This window comes from Linderina pennispora, assembly GCF_002104995.1.
Source record: "Linderina pennispora strain ATCC 12442 chromosome Unknown DL89scaffold_13, whole genome shotgun sequence".
Classification (NCBI taxonomy): domain Eukaryota; kingdom Fungi; phylum Kickxellomycota; class Kickxellomycetes; order Kickxellales; family Kickxellaceae; genus Linderina; species Linderina pennispora.
In genome coordinates, this window is record NW_024468261.1 from 503321 (window position 1) to 516533 (window position 13213).

Sequence of the window (13213 nt, forward strand, 5' to 3'; positions counted from 1 at the left end):
TCCTCCTCCTCTTCTTCTTCTTCTTTTTCCTCCTCTTCTTTGGTCTCTTCGGTCTGCGGCGCCTGCACCGCAACATCGCCAGCCACCATGATGCTGGAGTCTGCAATCAGCGGTACTTTCACGCCCTGGTTCATCGTCGACCGGTGGTTGCTGCTGCTGCTATTGCCAACAGCCGACAGGATGTCCGAGGACCCGCAGCTCTGCTGTGCCGAATCGGGCTTCTCTGGCGCGTCCTCCACCTCAGCCATCACGCCACTGTGCCTGCGGCTGTCTGGCTCGCCCAGGATCTCAGAGTCCGCCTGGTCATCCAAAAACAGCTTCGGCTTGACCGGGTCCTCGGTCTTTGCGCGCATAATCTCGACTGCATTGGGCATGACGCCGACAGTCACGAGCAGCCACGGTGTTGATGGTCATCATGCTGAACCGCGACTTGCCCTGCTGCTTGAAGGCCTCGACCGAGAACCGGTTCGGATCGTCCATCGACTTGAGCGACACGCTCGAGTTGACGGTGCCAAAGGCGCTCGCCGGTGCGCTCTCGCAGGTCGGCGATCCAGCCTCGGCTAGGCTGCCGATGGCCGTGCGCGTCGACACCTTCTGCATGCCCCAGGCCAGCCCCGCCACGGTCGCCGTGACCAGCAGCTCATATGTGAACGCCAGGAAATGCCCGGCAATCACCGGCGTGTTGATCGGCATCACCGTGTGGATGTTTGCGCTGCACGCCTTGTATCCGGCCATTAGACTGCTGCCACCGCCGCCATGCAGCTCATGGCTGCTCTCGGCGCCCTCGGCCATGGCGGCCAGCCCCACCCCATACGACGTCAGCGTCAACGTCTGTGGCGGCTCCAGATCCACCACCCGCGTCCACAGAATATCCGAGTCATCGCCTGGCGCCGACTGCGGCCGCGCTCCAGCCCCGCTGCCCTCGCTGCCCGACCGACGCATGCGGCACTCGATCCGCTGGCGCAGCTGGCACTCTGCCTTGCGCACCGTGCGGCCATTGTTCGCCTTGCTGTGCATCTCAATAAACACCCCGCCCAGCACCTGGTCGCCAGGCACATACTCGGGCTGCGACAGCGTGACCCGCGTCACTAGGCACTCGTTGCCGCGGTCGTCGTACGCCGTGCGCGACACCGCCGGCTGCGGCACATCGACGATCGTCTTGCTCAGGCTCGGCGTGAACGGCACCCGGTGCACGTGCCGGGCCACCACCTCCTCGCCCTTGAACACCAGTGCCACCAGCTGGTAGCAAATCTCAAAATGCTGCGACTCAGGGCCCTGCGTGCTCCTGATCTCCGCCGGGTAGTTGGCCCGCGGCATACCGATGCTGAACCCGAGCGTCTGCTCCGCTCCCCACTCCAGCCCCGCCCCCGTCGCCTGGTCCCACACCACCAGCCGCTCATCAAAATACGCCCTTGTCAGCACCCGCACCCCCTTGCGCGCCGGCTGGCCGTCAAAGTCATCCACGTCGTCGTCCACAGTGCCACCCACCACCTCAATGCCCCGGTACCGCACCTCGATCTTGTCCACTGCACCCGCCGCCGCAGTAACTCGCACGCTGCCTATCCGGAACAACCACCACCAGAAATAATTGTCAATCAACAATGCATATCCATCAATACTTTGGCATTGTTGTGCCCCTTGCTGTCCCTCCATGTCCCTTGCCTGTCCAATAACAACAACAAAAAGCCTCGTGCTCCGAGCTGCTGCCTGGAGCCGCCTCGCCCAACCCACGGGTCCTTACCTCGAAGAACGCACCCCGGTCCGGGCACGATAAACCCCCGCGTTTGCGGAGACAGGCTCACCTCCACACCCACGCCCCCTGCTGTGCCCGTCTGCTCACACTGTGTCGTCGACATCTTACAAATTATAGGGAAAGGAGGGAATAGCTAATTACGGAGAAAACGAGGAGGGAATTATGCAAGAGGAAACCTTTTTTAGCTCCAAAACTATATGCTAGGACCGCTAAAGAGTGGTTTAAAAGTACAAGAAAAAAAAATTCAAAGAGCCTTTTTTTGCAAGCTGGACGTTGAAGAAACAAAGAACAAATCGCGAACTGGTTCCAGGAACTGGCCAATTTTTTCTTTGGGGTGGGAGGCCGACGAGCACTCCGCTAGAACCGCCCACTGTCGGTTGCAAATGCAGAAAACAATCGCCTGGCCTTTTCCTCTGCAAAACAGTTGCACATCAGCACGCGCTCTTTTGTTTTGATGGCAGGGCCTTGTTGGCTGCTGGCAAACTCCATGCTGTCGATCTCCGGAAGCCCGCCTGCAATGTGTGATAGAAACCTCCCAGTCCATGTGGTTGGGCCGACCCCGTCCACATAAGCATGCACCTACCCCCACCGGCGAGCGAGGGGCGCCGACCTGATATGTGCCATGTGCACTGATTTCTTTGTCGCAACTGCAGCGATCAACAGGCTCTTGTACATGGAAGCGACTGTATGTTCAAAAGTGATGTGGAAAAAAATGTCATTGTCTGTGCTTCAGAACCACTCGTGTCAGCGCCGCAATCGCTTGCCGCGCCATCCGGATCTCCTCTCGCAGCTGCTCGTTCTCCTTGTCCATGGTGGCCGATCCTGCTCTGCTTCGATTCCTTATCATCGCCCACCATCGCCTCCCACTCGCCATCCTGCGCGCCATCCAGCCCGTCGCAATCAAGATTGTCAAACATGCCATCGCCATATACAGTCGTTGGCCGAGCTCCCTTCTGCCGCTGTGCCGTTGGGATAGCCTCGCCAAACCTGGCCATCGCATTGGTAGCCGCCATCGGCGACAGCACGTGTGCGCCTGAGGCCCGAATCCGCCCCCATCATTGACATGCCTGGCAGATCCATCGGGAAGTCAATGTCAGGCGTTGTCGACCGCTGCTGCTGCTGCTGCTGGCTGGTAAGTTCTCCTTAGAGATGGACGGCGGTGATGCCACCCGGTCTCGCGCAGCCAGCGCCGGCAAATCCCGACGACTATCGCCAGGAGACATGGCGCTGCTGTCCACAAGCGATAGCCTTTGACTGGCGGCGGAACTCCATGTACCCGAACCCATCCCGTGACCAGTCAAACGAGCGGTACGCATTTGCCCCGCCATCATCCTCATCCTCGTCCATCCACGCCGCAATGCGATCGACTTCGTTCGTCCTCGACGGTCTCGCTGCCGCTCCACTGGTCCATGCCAATGACCTTCTCCGCCACGTGCTCACCCAGCAGATCCACCAGACACTCTCTGCGGTAGTCGCCGACCGTCGCTTCTTCTGTCGCTGCACGGAACTGTGCATTGGTCTGCGCCACATGGTAGTAATACACACGCTTGTCCCACTCAGGCATCCTTAAGTGGTACCGGGATCTCTTGGAACAGCGCGACAACCTCCTGGTCGTCAAAGAAATCATGCTGCTCACTCTGCTTAGGGCCCTCCCCTACCAACGGGCTGCCTGCACTCAGAACCCTCGGCCGTCTCCATCCGCGCCGCACGCCGGGCCCGCAGCTTCTCCAGCTTCATCCTCACCTCCGCTGTCGTAGTCCGCCGCGGCGGTGGTGGGACATGCCTGAACCGGCTGCTCTTCCTGCCGCACGCCCTGGCTGTCCACCAGTGTCGAGCTGACCTTGCTCCTCACCCCGTGGTCCATAGTCGCTGCCCGCCGTCTGCCCGCCCCATACGGTTCGCCCACCGACTCGCCGCTCTGGCCGCTGCCCTCCAGGCTCAGCGTGCTCACCGTGCTTGTCGACTCCCGCTGCCGTCCCGGCCGCCCCGACGCTGTTGGCCCGCTCGAATCAAACCGCGTTGCCGCTACCACCGTCGGCGACTTCATTGCCACATGTGCCTCATAATACCGGTGCGAGTTCTGCACCCGCTCCAACAGCTGGTCGATTCGTTTCGTGCACTCGTCCACCGGCATTGCCGGATCTGCCTCCACAAACCCTACCTTTGCCGCATGCACGGTCATTGACCGCTTCCGCGCTGTGCCATTGCCCAGATCCTGGTCTCGTGCTAAGCCCCAGCTGCGTCGGCTGCACCCGCTGCTGCTGCTGCTGCTGCCGCCGCCCAGGCGTCCAGCCTTGCTGTCCGCGTGTCGTTGCCATAACATCCCGCCAGGGTGTGTGATGGCGACAGCGCCTTGGGACTACCGCCACTGTTCTTTGCGCCAAACTGCCGCCCGGATTCGTGGCGTCTAGGAATTGGGCTCAACTGCCGCTCCAGCAACGGTGAAGTTCCAAGTATGGACTGGAGCCCCCGCGCTGTTGATGGTGAGCCGCTGTGCTCTGGAAACGCTGTCTCACCACCCGTGCTGTTTGCGGTGCTAGACCGCTTTCTGCCAAAAGAGTGCGATTCCCTGGATATCTGGCTCGGAGGGCGCCGTGTGCGTGTAGCTGGCCTGTGTGAATTGAGCATGCTGAAAATGATTAGTGAAAATGAAAAAGGAATGCGAATTGGAGAATAAAAATAAGGCTTTTAAAGAGCTGAAAGCGAAGGGGGAGAGGGAGAGGGAGCTGAAGAGGGGAAAATTTTGCCCTATGGCGCGTTCGCGAAAAATAAAATAAAATAAAATAAACGCCAGTGTCCTCGGATCCTTTTTGCAGCTCTGCTTGCGTCGTAGCTCGCTCAGCACACAAGGACCAGGGGGCGAGATACTGCCAACACTCCAAAATGGCCTCCTTGCTTTCCTGGCCCAGGGAACGAGTAGTAGACTCTTTCGCTGGGCCAAATCCATGCCAATAGTGCCAAATGACGTCCATTGGAACGGTGCTCCTATTGTGGCGATTGTGAATATTTGACCGTTCTTGAATCCAAAACAGCCATTCTCCAGTGCCAGTATTTGGCCAAAGCAGCCCCATGTTCCAGTTGCTGGCAGCTTATTTCCAGATGTTTGTGAAAAGGTGCGGGGAGCGCAGAGGCTGTTCTGAACTGATATTGAATAGCAGTAAACAGCACTCCACATTCAACCCCCTCTGGGCCTGGATTGGCAGTGGGCACATGGCTATTTACGCACACGGCTACTTCAAGACGCTAGGATATATGGCTGCTTGCAGGATGAAGGTCAGCAGCATCCTTTTTTGTTTAGTCTTGCCGCTCTACGACCACAACACTGGACAAATCAACTGAGTGTATCTGCTTCTGGATAACCGTCGTCTGTGCAATACGCAGGTTCACCAGATAGCAATATGATGCCTATTACCAGCCTTTGCATCTGGAACACTGTAGCTGGACCCCAAAACACAACGGCCAGAAATGCAACGGAAGCAGATAGTTGCAGAGTAGATGTGGTATGCAAGCAGCAGTTATCTTTATCTTTACCTATACAGAAGATTTTATAGTCCAAAAAGTGTCCGGACCGTCCCGCTAGAAACTTATTTGAATTTGGTTAAAAAGAATAAAACTCTTAAGCTTCAATACGGGATTTAGGTGACTTGCTCTGTAAACTCCTTATTGATCTTGTGCGGCATCTGACCTCATCGGTGAAACCAGGGCGACAAGCTGTTATTGTAGTGGTCACAGGTCTCACTAGATATCTCCACTGGTCAGTGCAAGAGCTGCTCTCATTGTCGCTTGGGCTGATGAACTTCCAATGGTGTCCATCATGGTGGTCATCACCAGCTGCGCAATGCTCTTAGGATGTTTATCTATGAGCACCTATTGAATAAGGCCATATAGCTCTTCTAGCAGGCCATGCAATATTTGTGGATATATTTTATAAAGTTAATTTGTCTTATGAACATGCGTAAGCAGTAGTATTTGGGCCACAATGGATCCCAGTCTGTATAGACTGATTCCAAGAGGACTGTATCAGTGCTAAGGGCCCCAAGAACCATGCAAGCCAAGATCATTCTTAATAAAAAGTTCTTAATGCTATGCATACTGCAATACAGCAAAACTGAACAGCATCATTTCTTTTCTTACTTTGCCTATAGAATTTCTCAAATGAATATTACCCGCAGCACTACTGTCATAAAGACATCACTTGGCGGTATTGGCTTCCGTGATTCTATGTTGCCCCGCCTAGAGCAATTTGTACACAGCGTCATTATCATCAAAAAGCATACATACATGCTTGCACGATGGATATTACTCCATCAACTAGCTGACGATGATGCCTTTGACCCCGCAACATTTGTGAAAAAGGGTTTTTTTCGTTTTATTTATTTATTCATTTATATCGCAACCTGAAAGGCGAAGACTGTCCATATCTGCTGAGGATTTCGTCAACCGGAAGGACAAGTCAGAACTGTCCGAGCGCAGATTTCGGTGATGTAATTAGATACCATATTTATGATTATCTATTGCATAATGGCGATATCGAGCTACATGGCGATACGTGAAATGAATCAGGTAGCGAACATATGTTGACACCGAGCTGATGACAGCATACAAGAACAACATTGTGTTGCGCTATGGCACTTGCCTACAGCGGATTCTGGCCAAATTGATTAATATTCGCAGCCGCAAAAACACACTGCACAGTACAATGGGCAATGTGTCTAAGGCTGAGTTCAATAATGCATGTCAAGTGTGTATTTATACACCTGCACAGAAGCTCCGCCAGGCAGTTGCCTCTAGGCACCCTGATCTCAATGTGCTCACCCCACCGATGCTTGCAATCTACAACAAGCTGGCACCAGTCCTCAATGCCTATGATGCCAAGTACAGATTCGCCAAAGACAGCCGATACTATGATGCCAAGGCAAATCCACTTCAGCATCTGCGTGCATATATTCGCCTATGCCAGCTTATCGAGAATGAGCAGCTTGGCAAGTCTCCCCCCCAATGCTTGCCTCTGCGGACATCATGGATCCCAGGCCATGTGCGCTTAGACAAGCAAATAATCAAGCAGGTGTTTGTTTCGAAAACCCGTGAGCAGGTTACCAAGATCAACGCAGCAAAGAGGGCAGCAACAGAGGCAAGGAAAGCAGCAGAAAAGGGCGAAGAATTGGCCAAGAAGGCTGCACGCGAAGCAGCGAAGATGCCATCGGATGCAACAGAGGCCACTGCAGCAACTGCAGCAGTAGGGCTGATTCACTTGCTGCTGCATCGGCTGCTGCTGCAGACATTCCAGCATGTTCCCAACCCGCGGCCCTACCAGAGATCGAAGAACCCAACTGTGAAGTTCCATGACCTTCTCCGCTGTACAAGCGAGTCATGTAAGCGGGCCATGGCACAATACAGGCGGGCCTATTCGTCTCGGCTCTTGAACCGCGATCTCGCAGCAGTTCTAAACTCCAGACTCATTTTCCAGTCACTCTGTGATTCAGGCAATATTCCTGAACGGTTCCGTCGTTCTACGGCCATTGCTGCCGATGCTTCTGGCACCACCCCTGCAACAAAGAGGCCGCGCAAGAGGCGTGCAGCAGCAGGCGATTCTGCTGCCAGCAGCAGCGAGCCAGCGCTGAAGCGCCTGCGCTGAGCAGGCCACCAAGGTGGGAGATGTCCATGATCGACATTGCACCAACAACCATCTGACACGTTCAAATGACCGGTTCGCCGTGATGCTCTTATCGACGTGTCAACCCATGCTGACTAGCAGCCGAGCTCGCGTCACGAGCAGAGTATTTCTAGTAAACACAATATAATTATCACCATGTCTGAAAAGCATAAGGCTACTACTCGTTGTTCGCTTCATCCGTGTTCTTCTTGTAAGGCACCTTCCAAATATCAACCAGTGGTGCTGGAATCTTTAGCGGATTCCTCCTGTGGATGCCCTTGTCATCCTGAGGCAGAAGCTCGCCCTTCTGCGCCAGCATCAGCTTGCGGTTCGCATGCCTTCGATGGTATGCTGCCATATCCTTTGTTTCCTCACGGATCCGTCTGCCAATTGCCGCCACAACCTTCAGCAAAATCGTCTTGGCGCCATCTGAAATCGGCGGCGACGGCCGCGGCATCGTGCTTGGCCCGCCCGCATGCACTGACCACGACAACAGACGGTAGATCTCGTCAAACGGCTGCGACTTCAAATCAACCACGCCAAGCTCGTAGCCGCACATCTTCAGACAGTCGCTCATCTTGATCATCTCGTATAGCTCCTCGTTCGGTGTGCCGCTAACCGGAATCGTCTGCAGAATCCGCCCTACGCCGATCAGGTGCTCCGCTACAAACGGATCGTGCTTCGTCATGTTTATTGGCAGCCGCCGAATCTGCCAACTGCGCATTGCTGGCGTCATATCGGATCCCTCGCCGCGCTTGGTCGACGGCTTCCGCCCGCGCTTAGACGGCCCGCTCACCACCGTAGCTTCTGCATTCTCTGCAGGTGCTGCATCAGCCTGTACATTTTCTTCGGGAATATCAGCTGCGCCTTCGTTTTCGGCCTCTGATGCACTCTCTTCTTCTTTTACCGCTTTTGCGGTTTTTCTTGGTGCCACACGCTTCTTAGTTTTCTTGACCGGTGCTTTCTTTGCTGCTGCGCGCTTGGACGTCGGCTTGGTCTTGCGCAAGCTCGCCCAGCTGGATGCTGCCCGCTTCGCTGACTTGCGAGCATTGGCCGGCGCGCCTGTCGGACGAGACCGCTTCCGCGCTGGTGTCTGCTGTGAGGGTACGGGCTCAGGCTTCGCAGGTGTGCGCGTGCGAAAAGAGTACCGGTTGGTGCTAGGCGTCTGTGTTTCGTCGCTCCCTGGCATTGTGGAAAAGAGCACAAATATTGATGGGTGGAATTTGCAAAGAAAAGAAAAAAAGGTACGCGCTGAACGAAAACCTGCGCGCGCGTAGTCGGGCCGGGTAAAATCCACACTATTCTGCCAAATAATGGGTCAAGTGCTGTCACGTGCACTGTTATAATCTGCACAGCGTGAAAGCGTGTATGTTGATTGCATATTGCTGCGTGGGTGAGCAAGCAATATCAGAATAGTGCTAGTTCCATGTTCGGGGAACGGAAGATAGAAAATAAAATAGAGGACAGAACCAGAATATATAGGGTGATATCCAGTGTAATTTCACTAGTTGACAAAATGACGATGTGTTATTTGTCAGCCCATCCCGGTTAGCCGATGCCAGTTAGCAGTTGGCAATGTAGCCTTTGCTTACTTTTTATTGCCAATGAGGTGTCAGTCTTCACATGTCTGCTGCACTGCTGGTCGGGGGCGCAATGTTTCGGTATGTATTTCATAATTCTTTTTATTTTGTCTTATTTTTTCTATTCACAAACAGGATCTCAATGGCAAAAAACCCAGTGGGAAAAAAAGCAAAGCGAGAACAAGGAGTAGCCTTGATTGCGCGTTAACTGTGTAGCTCATCAGGCAAAGAGATCCCGTATAAAAACTATAAAAGCTATTTCACGCACATCATTTAAATATCAGAACCTACAAGAGATGTGTTATAGCGGCCGCCGAACCAGGCTGCTCCAACCTGGCTGGAAGGCCAGGAAACCCCAGTGGCATGCGAACATTTACGATGTTCACCGCTGTTATGTGGTGTGCGTAGATAGTTTGATGTCGCTATGTTGGTGATTATTTAAACTTTTCTCCTTTTTCATCACCTTTCCATTATAAAAGCATGGGGCTCACCACACAAACGCTTGACTTTTTGTAAATACGCATTCATTGCTTTTCACTTAATACTCACACCAGCAATTAGCGATTTTTTGCACATACAAACCAACCCAACTAAACACCAATTGCAAAATATGCCATATAAAATGCGTATATCCCACCTGGCCCCTTTTTAGGAGCATATTATAAAGAGGTCAAAGTCGAGGAATTGCAAGTTGAAGAAAAATAGGACGGACAAGGGAAATATTTGGTTTGCCCTTTTTATACGCCGCCAACACGCCCTTGGCATCATTTGCACTTTCCAGTCAGTAAGAGTAGGCGAGATGTGGATTTGGACTCACACTGCTTACAGTACTACCCCCTAGAGGCAGTTTCAACTCGACTGCAGATACACAATTGATGATAAGCATCTAATGAGCTGCAGCCCAAGCTTTCATTGTTCATGCATGCCTATGGAACCGCATTTGGAAAAATAGGGTGCTTGCCTGTGCTGCAGATCAACTACTCTGTCAGCTATTCCTGGGCCATGGGAATAGGCCGAATCTCTCCAGAAATATAATTGGCTCTCGAGAAAGAACCATATTGTTTCGCATGGCGCAGAGCCTCCCGCTCCCCCTTGTCTGCGCAAAACGCACTTTTGCCCACTGCATGGCAGAGCGCTCTCGTGGACATAAATGGGCTGGCACTACGTATCGAATTACCTCAACTGCGCCAGTCGGAGCTATTGTTCTGTCAAGCCCCTGTGGGCTGGGAGGTTCCCAAATGGCGAACGTACATCGGATGCTTGATCTGCCCGCATGGATACCCAGACCAACCAGAGACAGCAGCATGGCTCGAACACAGCACCACAGTCCAGCTTCTATGGTCCCCAGTGCCATCCATAGCAAGCAGAATAGTCACTCAAACAAGCCCAATACATGCATTTACATCGATTTCCATCAAACCAACAGCCATCATATATTGTTGCATGCCCAGCCATGAGACCAATAATGTCATCACCGAGAGAAAAGCTGGTGTTAACACTGTAATCAGGGATACTGTCAACGGTTAATGAGTGCACATTTCTACGTATTTTTTATTATTTACGCTTTTGGTGCTTTCTGCTCTAGTATTATTGGTGCCCGGGTCGGTGTCCTTCTAATTACTCTACTTGGTATCGTCAAAGATGACAGCCTTTAGTGCGCAAGAGGGCATGTACATGCCACTATAAATGCTAATTTACAGTATGTCCAGTAGTATTGCCTCCGTACTGAAAACTTCATTTGGATTTATTCGAAAAAATATAGGAAGAAAAAAAGTAAAGTGGATAGATGGAAGACTAGTGATGCCTGGGCATCTTGTGCTGGGGGGCATGCTTCTCAGTAGAAGAAGCGCTAGTATCAGAGCGGCTAGACAGCCTGCGCTTTCTGAGGAACCTGCTTGAAAACCGAGCTGGATGGTTGTCGGCGCGTTTATCCCAAGGTCTTTGACTTTCAGGCTGGTCGAGAGAAGACGTAGCCCATGCACGACCGTCTCTTAGCCAAAGGAGCTCGTTCACAAGATCATCTGTAGGCTCGCCTTTGTAGTCAAAGATGATGTACTCGAGACGATAGCCGAACAAGTCCGCCACAATGATGCCACGGTCTCGAATCGTTGGAATCAGACCAGAGGGTTGGGTTTGCAGAATACCGTCGACGTTGCCCCAGGTGCGGCTAGACGTGGGATACCAGGAAAACAGTGTTAGTTTCTCATCAGTACTTATTCTAAGTTCCACCAATGAGTTCAGATGCCCAAAGAGGGTGATATCGTCAGGAACCTTAAGTGGAAAGTCCAGGTAGATATACTCTCCATCCCCAGGGCCAAACAGCCAACCAACGATATTCACTGGCTGCGCATAAAGAGCTGCAAGGGAAGACCCCTCTTCACCTTGGCTCGGGTGAACGAACTTGATGTCCTTTTTTCCATCAGTCCAAGCAGAAAAGCAACCAAATGTGTCTGGCAGCTGAAGGATGAATGCCAGTCGCGTAATCGTTGTGGTCAGCGAGCTCTTGCTGGTGTCTTCGAGCGAGCCAAGTGTCGTACTCAGGACTCTGCCACGGGCAAAGACATAAAACGTCGCATTGAAGTCGTCATCGATGTACAGCGCTGGGATAAACGTACGCGCTGTCTGAGTCGCCCACATACCACGCACACAGGCGCACATCTTTGCCATGTCCTTGTCTTTGCTGGCGTCAGTGACTAATCCGTGTCCTGAAATAACCACTGGCATAAATATGTGTGCCAGGATTACTCGAAGGCGACCTCGATCATCATTGAATCCTTTCTCAGCATAGCTGACAATGAGACCAGGCATCAGGTCAGTGTCAACGATGGGACGCCAGTCGTGATTGATGATGTCATGGTATGCCCTGTCCTCGGGAGCAATCTCGTCAATGAGCAAGTGGAAGTAGTTGTCGATGAAGCGCACAGGCTCGCGTCTGGTGCCTGTTTCACGGATGAACTGAACGTCCTTGAGAACCTCCTTGGTCTGAATCTTTTCGGCAAGCTCAGATAGTTTAGAGCCTTCCAAGTTCTGGAACTCGACAAAGTCGTTCTGGTAGCCAAGCAAGCCAAGCAGACCGGGGAAGTCCACGCTCATCATTTTACTGACTACCTCCGACTTCCACTGGTCCTCCATGTCCGATGTTGGTTTCTTGCCGACTTCGACGACAACAGGATGGGGGCGGATGAGCCGGATCATTTCTCTCTTTTCTGCAAAGTCTTCATACGGGTCATAGGTCTCACGCCAGGGATCGTCTAGCGCTATTTCTCGAGGTACACCTGATGCCATTTTGAATGTAGAAACTTTCGAAAGCGACGAACAAAAACTGCAGAGAAGAGATGGGTGCTTTGTTGCTGCGCAGCCTACGTGCTACTTTTGCTTACTTTAGCTATGATTCAAATCAAGCAATTGATGAAACGCTAGGGAAGAGACAACATGATCAGGTGGCTTTGTTGGCGTTTTTGCTTGATGATGGCTGAGCTAATTCCACTGATTGGGCATGGAGATACTAAAGCAACGAAGAAAGCCGAGCTTATCTCCCAAGCGAGAGCAAAGGCTGATGTGATGTTGCATGCGAAAGAGCGCCATTTTGGCAATGTAGCCATCCACAAACCCTCTCTTACTAACAAGAGAAGTGTTGTTTGATATCTACAGGCATACCCGATGAAACCAATGTACCGAACTACCCAAATTCTTTGACGCCCTGGAACCCTGTGAGAATCTCATGACGTGTACGGCACGTGGCATGGAGGACACACCAGCATATGTGGTACTCAGACTGCAAGGTTCTGTATCAGATTGCTGCTATATTGATTCTACGTTCCAAGCCCATGCACATTTGATCTGTAGTATTGTATGGATCATCTCCCTTGGATAGATGGGTGTTGATATCCATACAGTGGTCGATGCTTGGTAAACTAAGTGTGAAACAACATGTTAATACTGTTGTGCGCCCGCTGCGGCTGTCCCTGATGTCGACATGTCAGCCGAATCAGGGGATAGCAATCCAGGCGCCAACGAGAGCCCCGCTACAGCCTACGATATGGAGGTAGAGTCTAGCCTCTGATAAGTCGCACAGACGGCCGTATTGAAAACTCCCCTGCGCAACCCGTCTATTCCCTTTTCTCTCTTTTCTTCAGTATTAAATATACCTTTTAAAATCCCTACACATCTAACAAACACAACAATCTCAGCCTGACCTTGACCTTGATGATTATATGCAGATTAGTG

At 52.3% G+C, this 13213-nt stretch overlaps 3 protein-coding genes across 3 annotated transcripts; all 3 read right to left on the reverse strand.

The window, feature by feature from the left end:
- Positions 1 to 119: 119 nt before the first annotated feature.
- DL89DRAFT_55187 (uncharacterized protein) lies at positions 120 to 2115 on the reverse strand. Its single transcript, XM_040891801.1, has 2 exons — positions 1742 to 2115; positions 120 to 1559 (listed from the first exon to the last, which is right to left on the reverse strand). Exons 1-2 carry the CDS (start codon positions 1854 to 1856, stop codon positions 304 to 306), a joined length of 1371 nt encoding a protein of 456 aa, XP_040741163.1. The 5' UTR covers positions 1857 to 2115; the 3' UTR covers positions 120 to 303.
- A 5403-nt stretch (positions 2116 to 7518) lies between these two features.
- DL89DRAFT_55428 (uncharacterized protein) lies at positions 7519 to 8877 on the reverse strand. Its single transcript, XM_040891804.1, has one exon. It carries the CDS (start codon positions 8593 to 8595, stop codon positions 7585 to 7587), a length of 1011 nt encoding a protein of 336 aa, XP_040741164.1. The 5' UTR covers positions 8596 to 8877; the 3' UTR covers positions 7519 to 7584.
- A 1872-nt stretch (positions 8878 to 10749) lies between these two features.
- Positions 10750 to 12309, reverse strand: DL89DRAFT_269669 (uncharacterized protein). Its single transcript, XM_040888379.1, has one exon. The coding sequence runs from the start codon at positions 12269 to 12271 to the stop codon at positions 10781 to 10783; it is 1491 nt and encodes a 496-aa protein (XP_040741165.1). The 5' UTR covers positions 12272 to 12309; the 3' UTR covers positions 10750 to 10780.
- Positions 12310 to 13213: the final 904 nt, after the last annotated feature.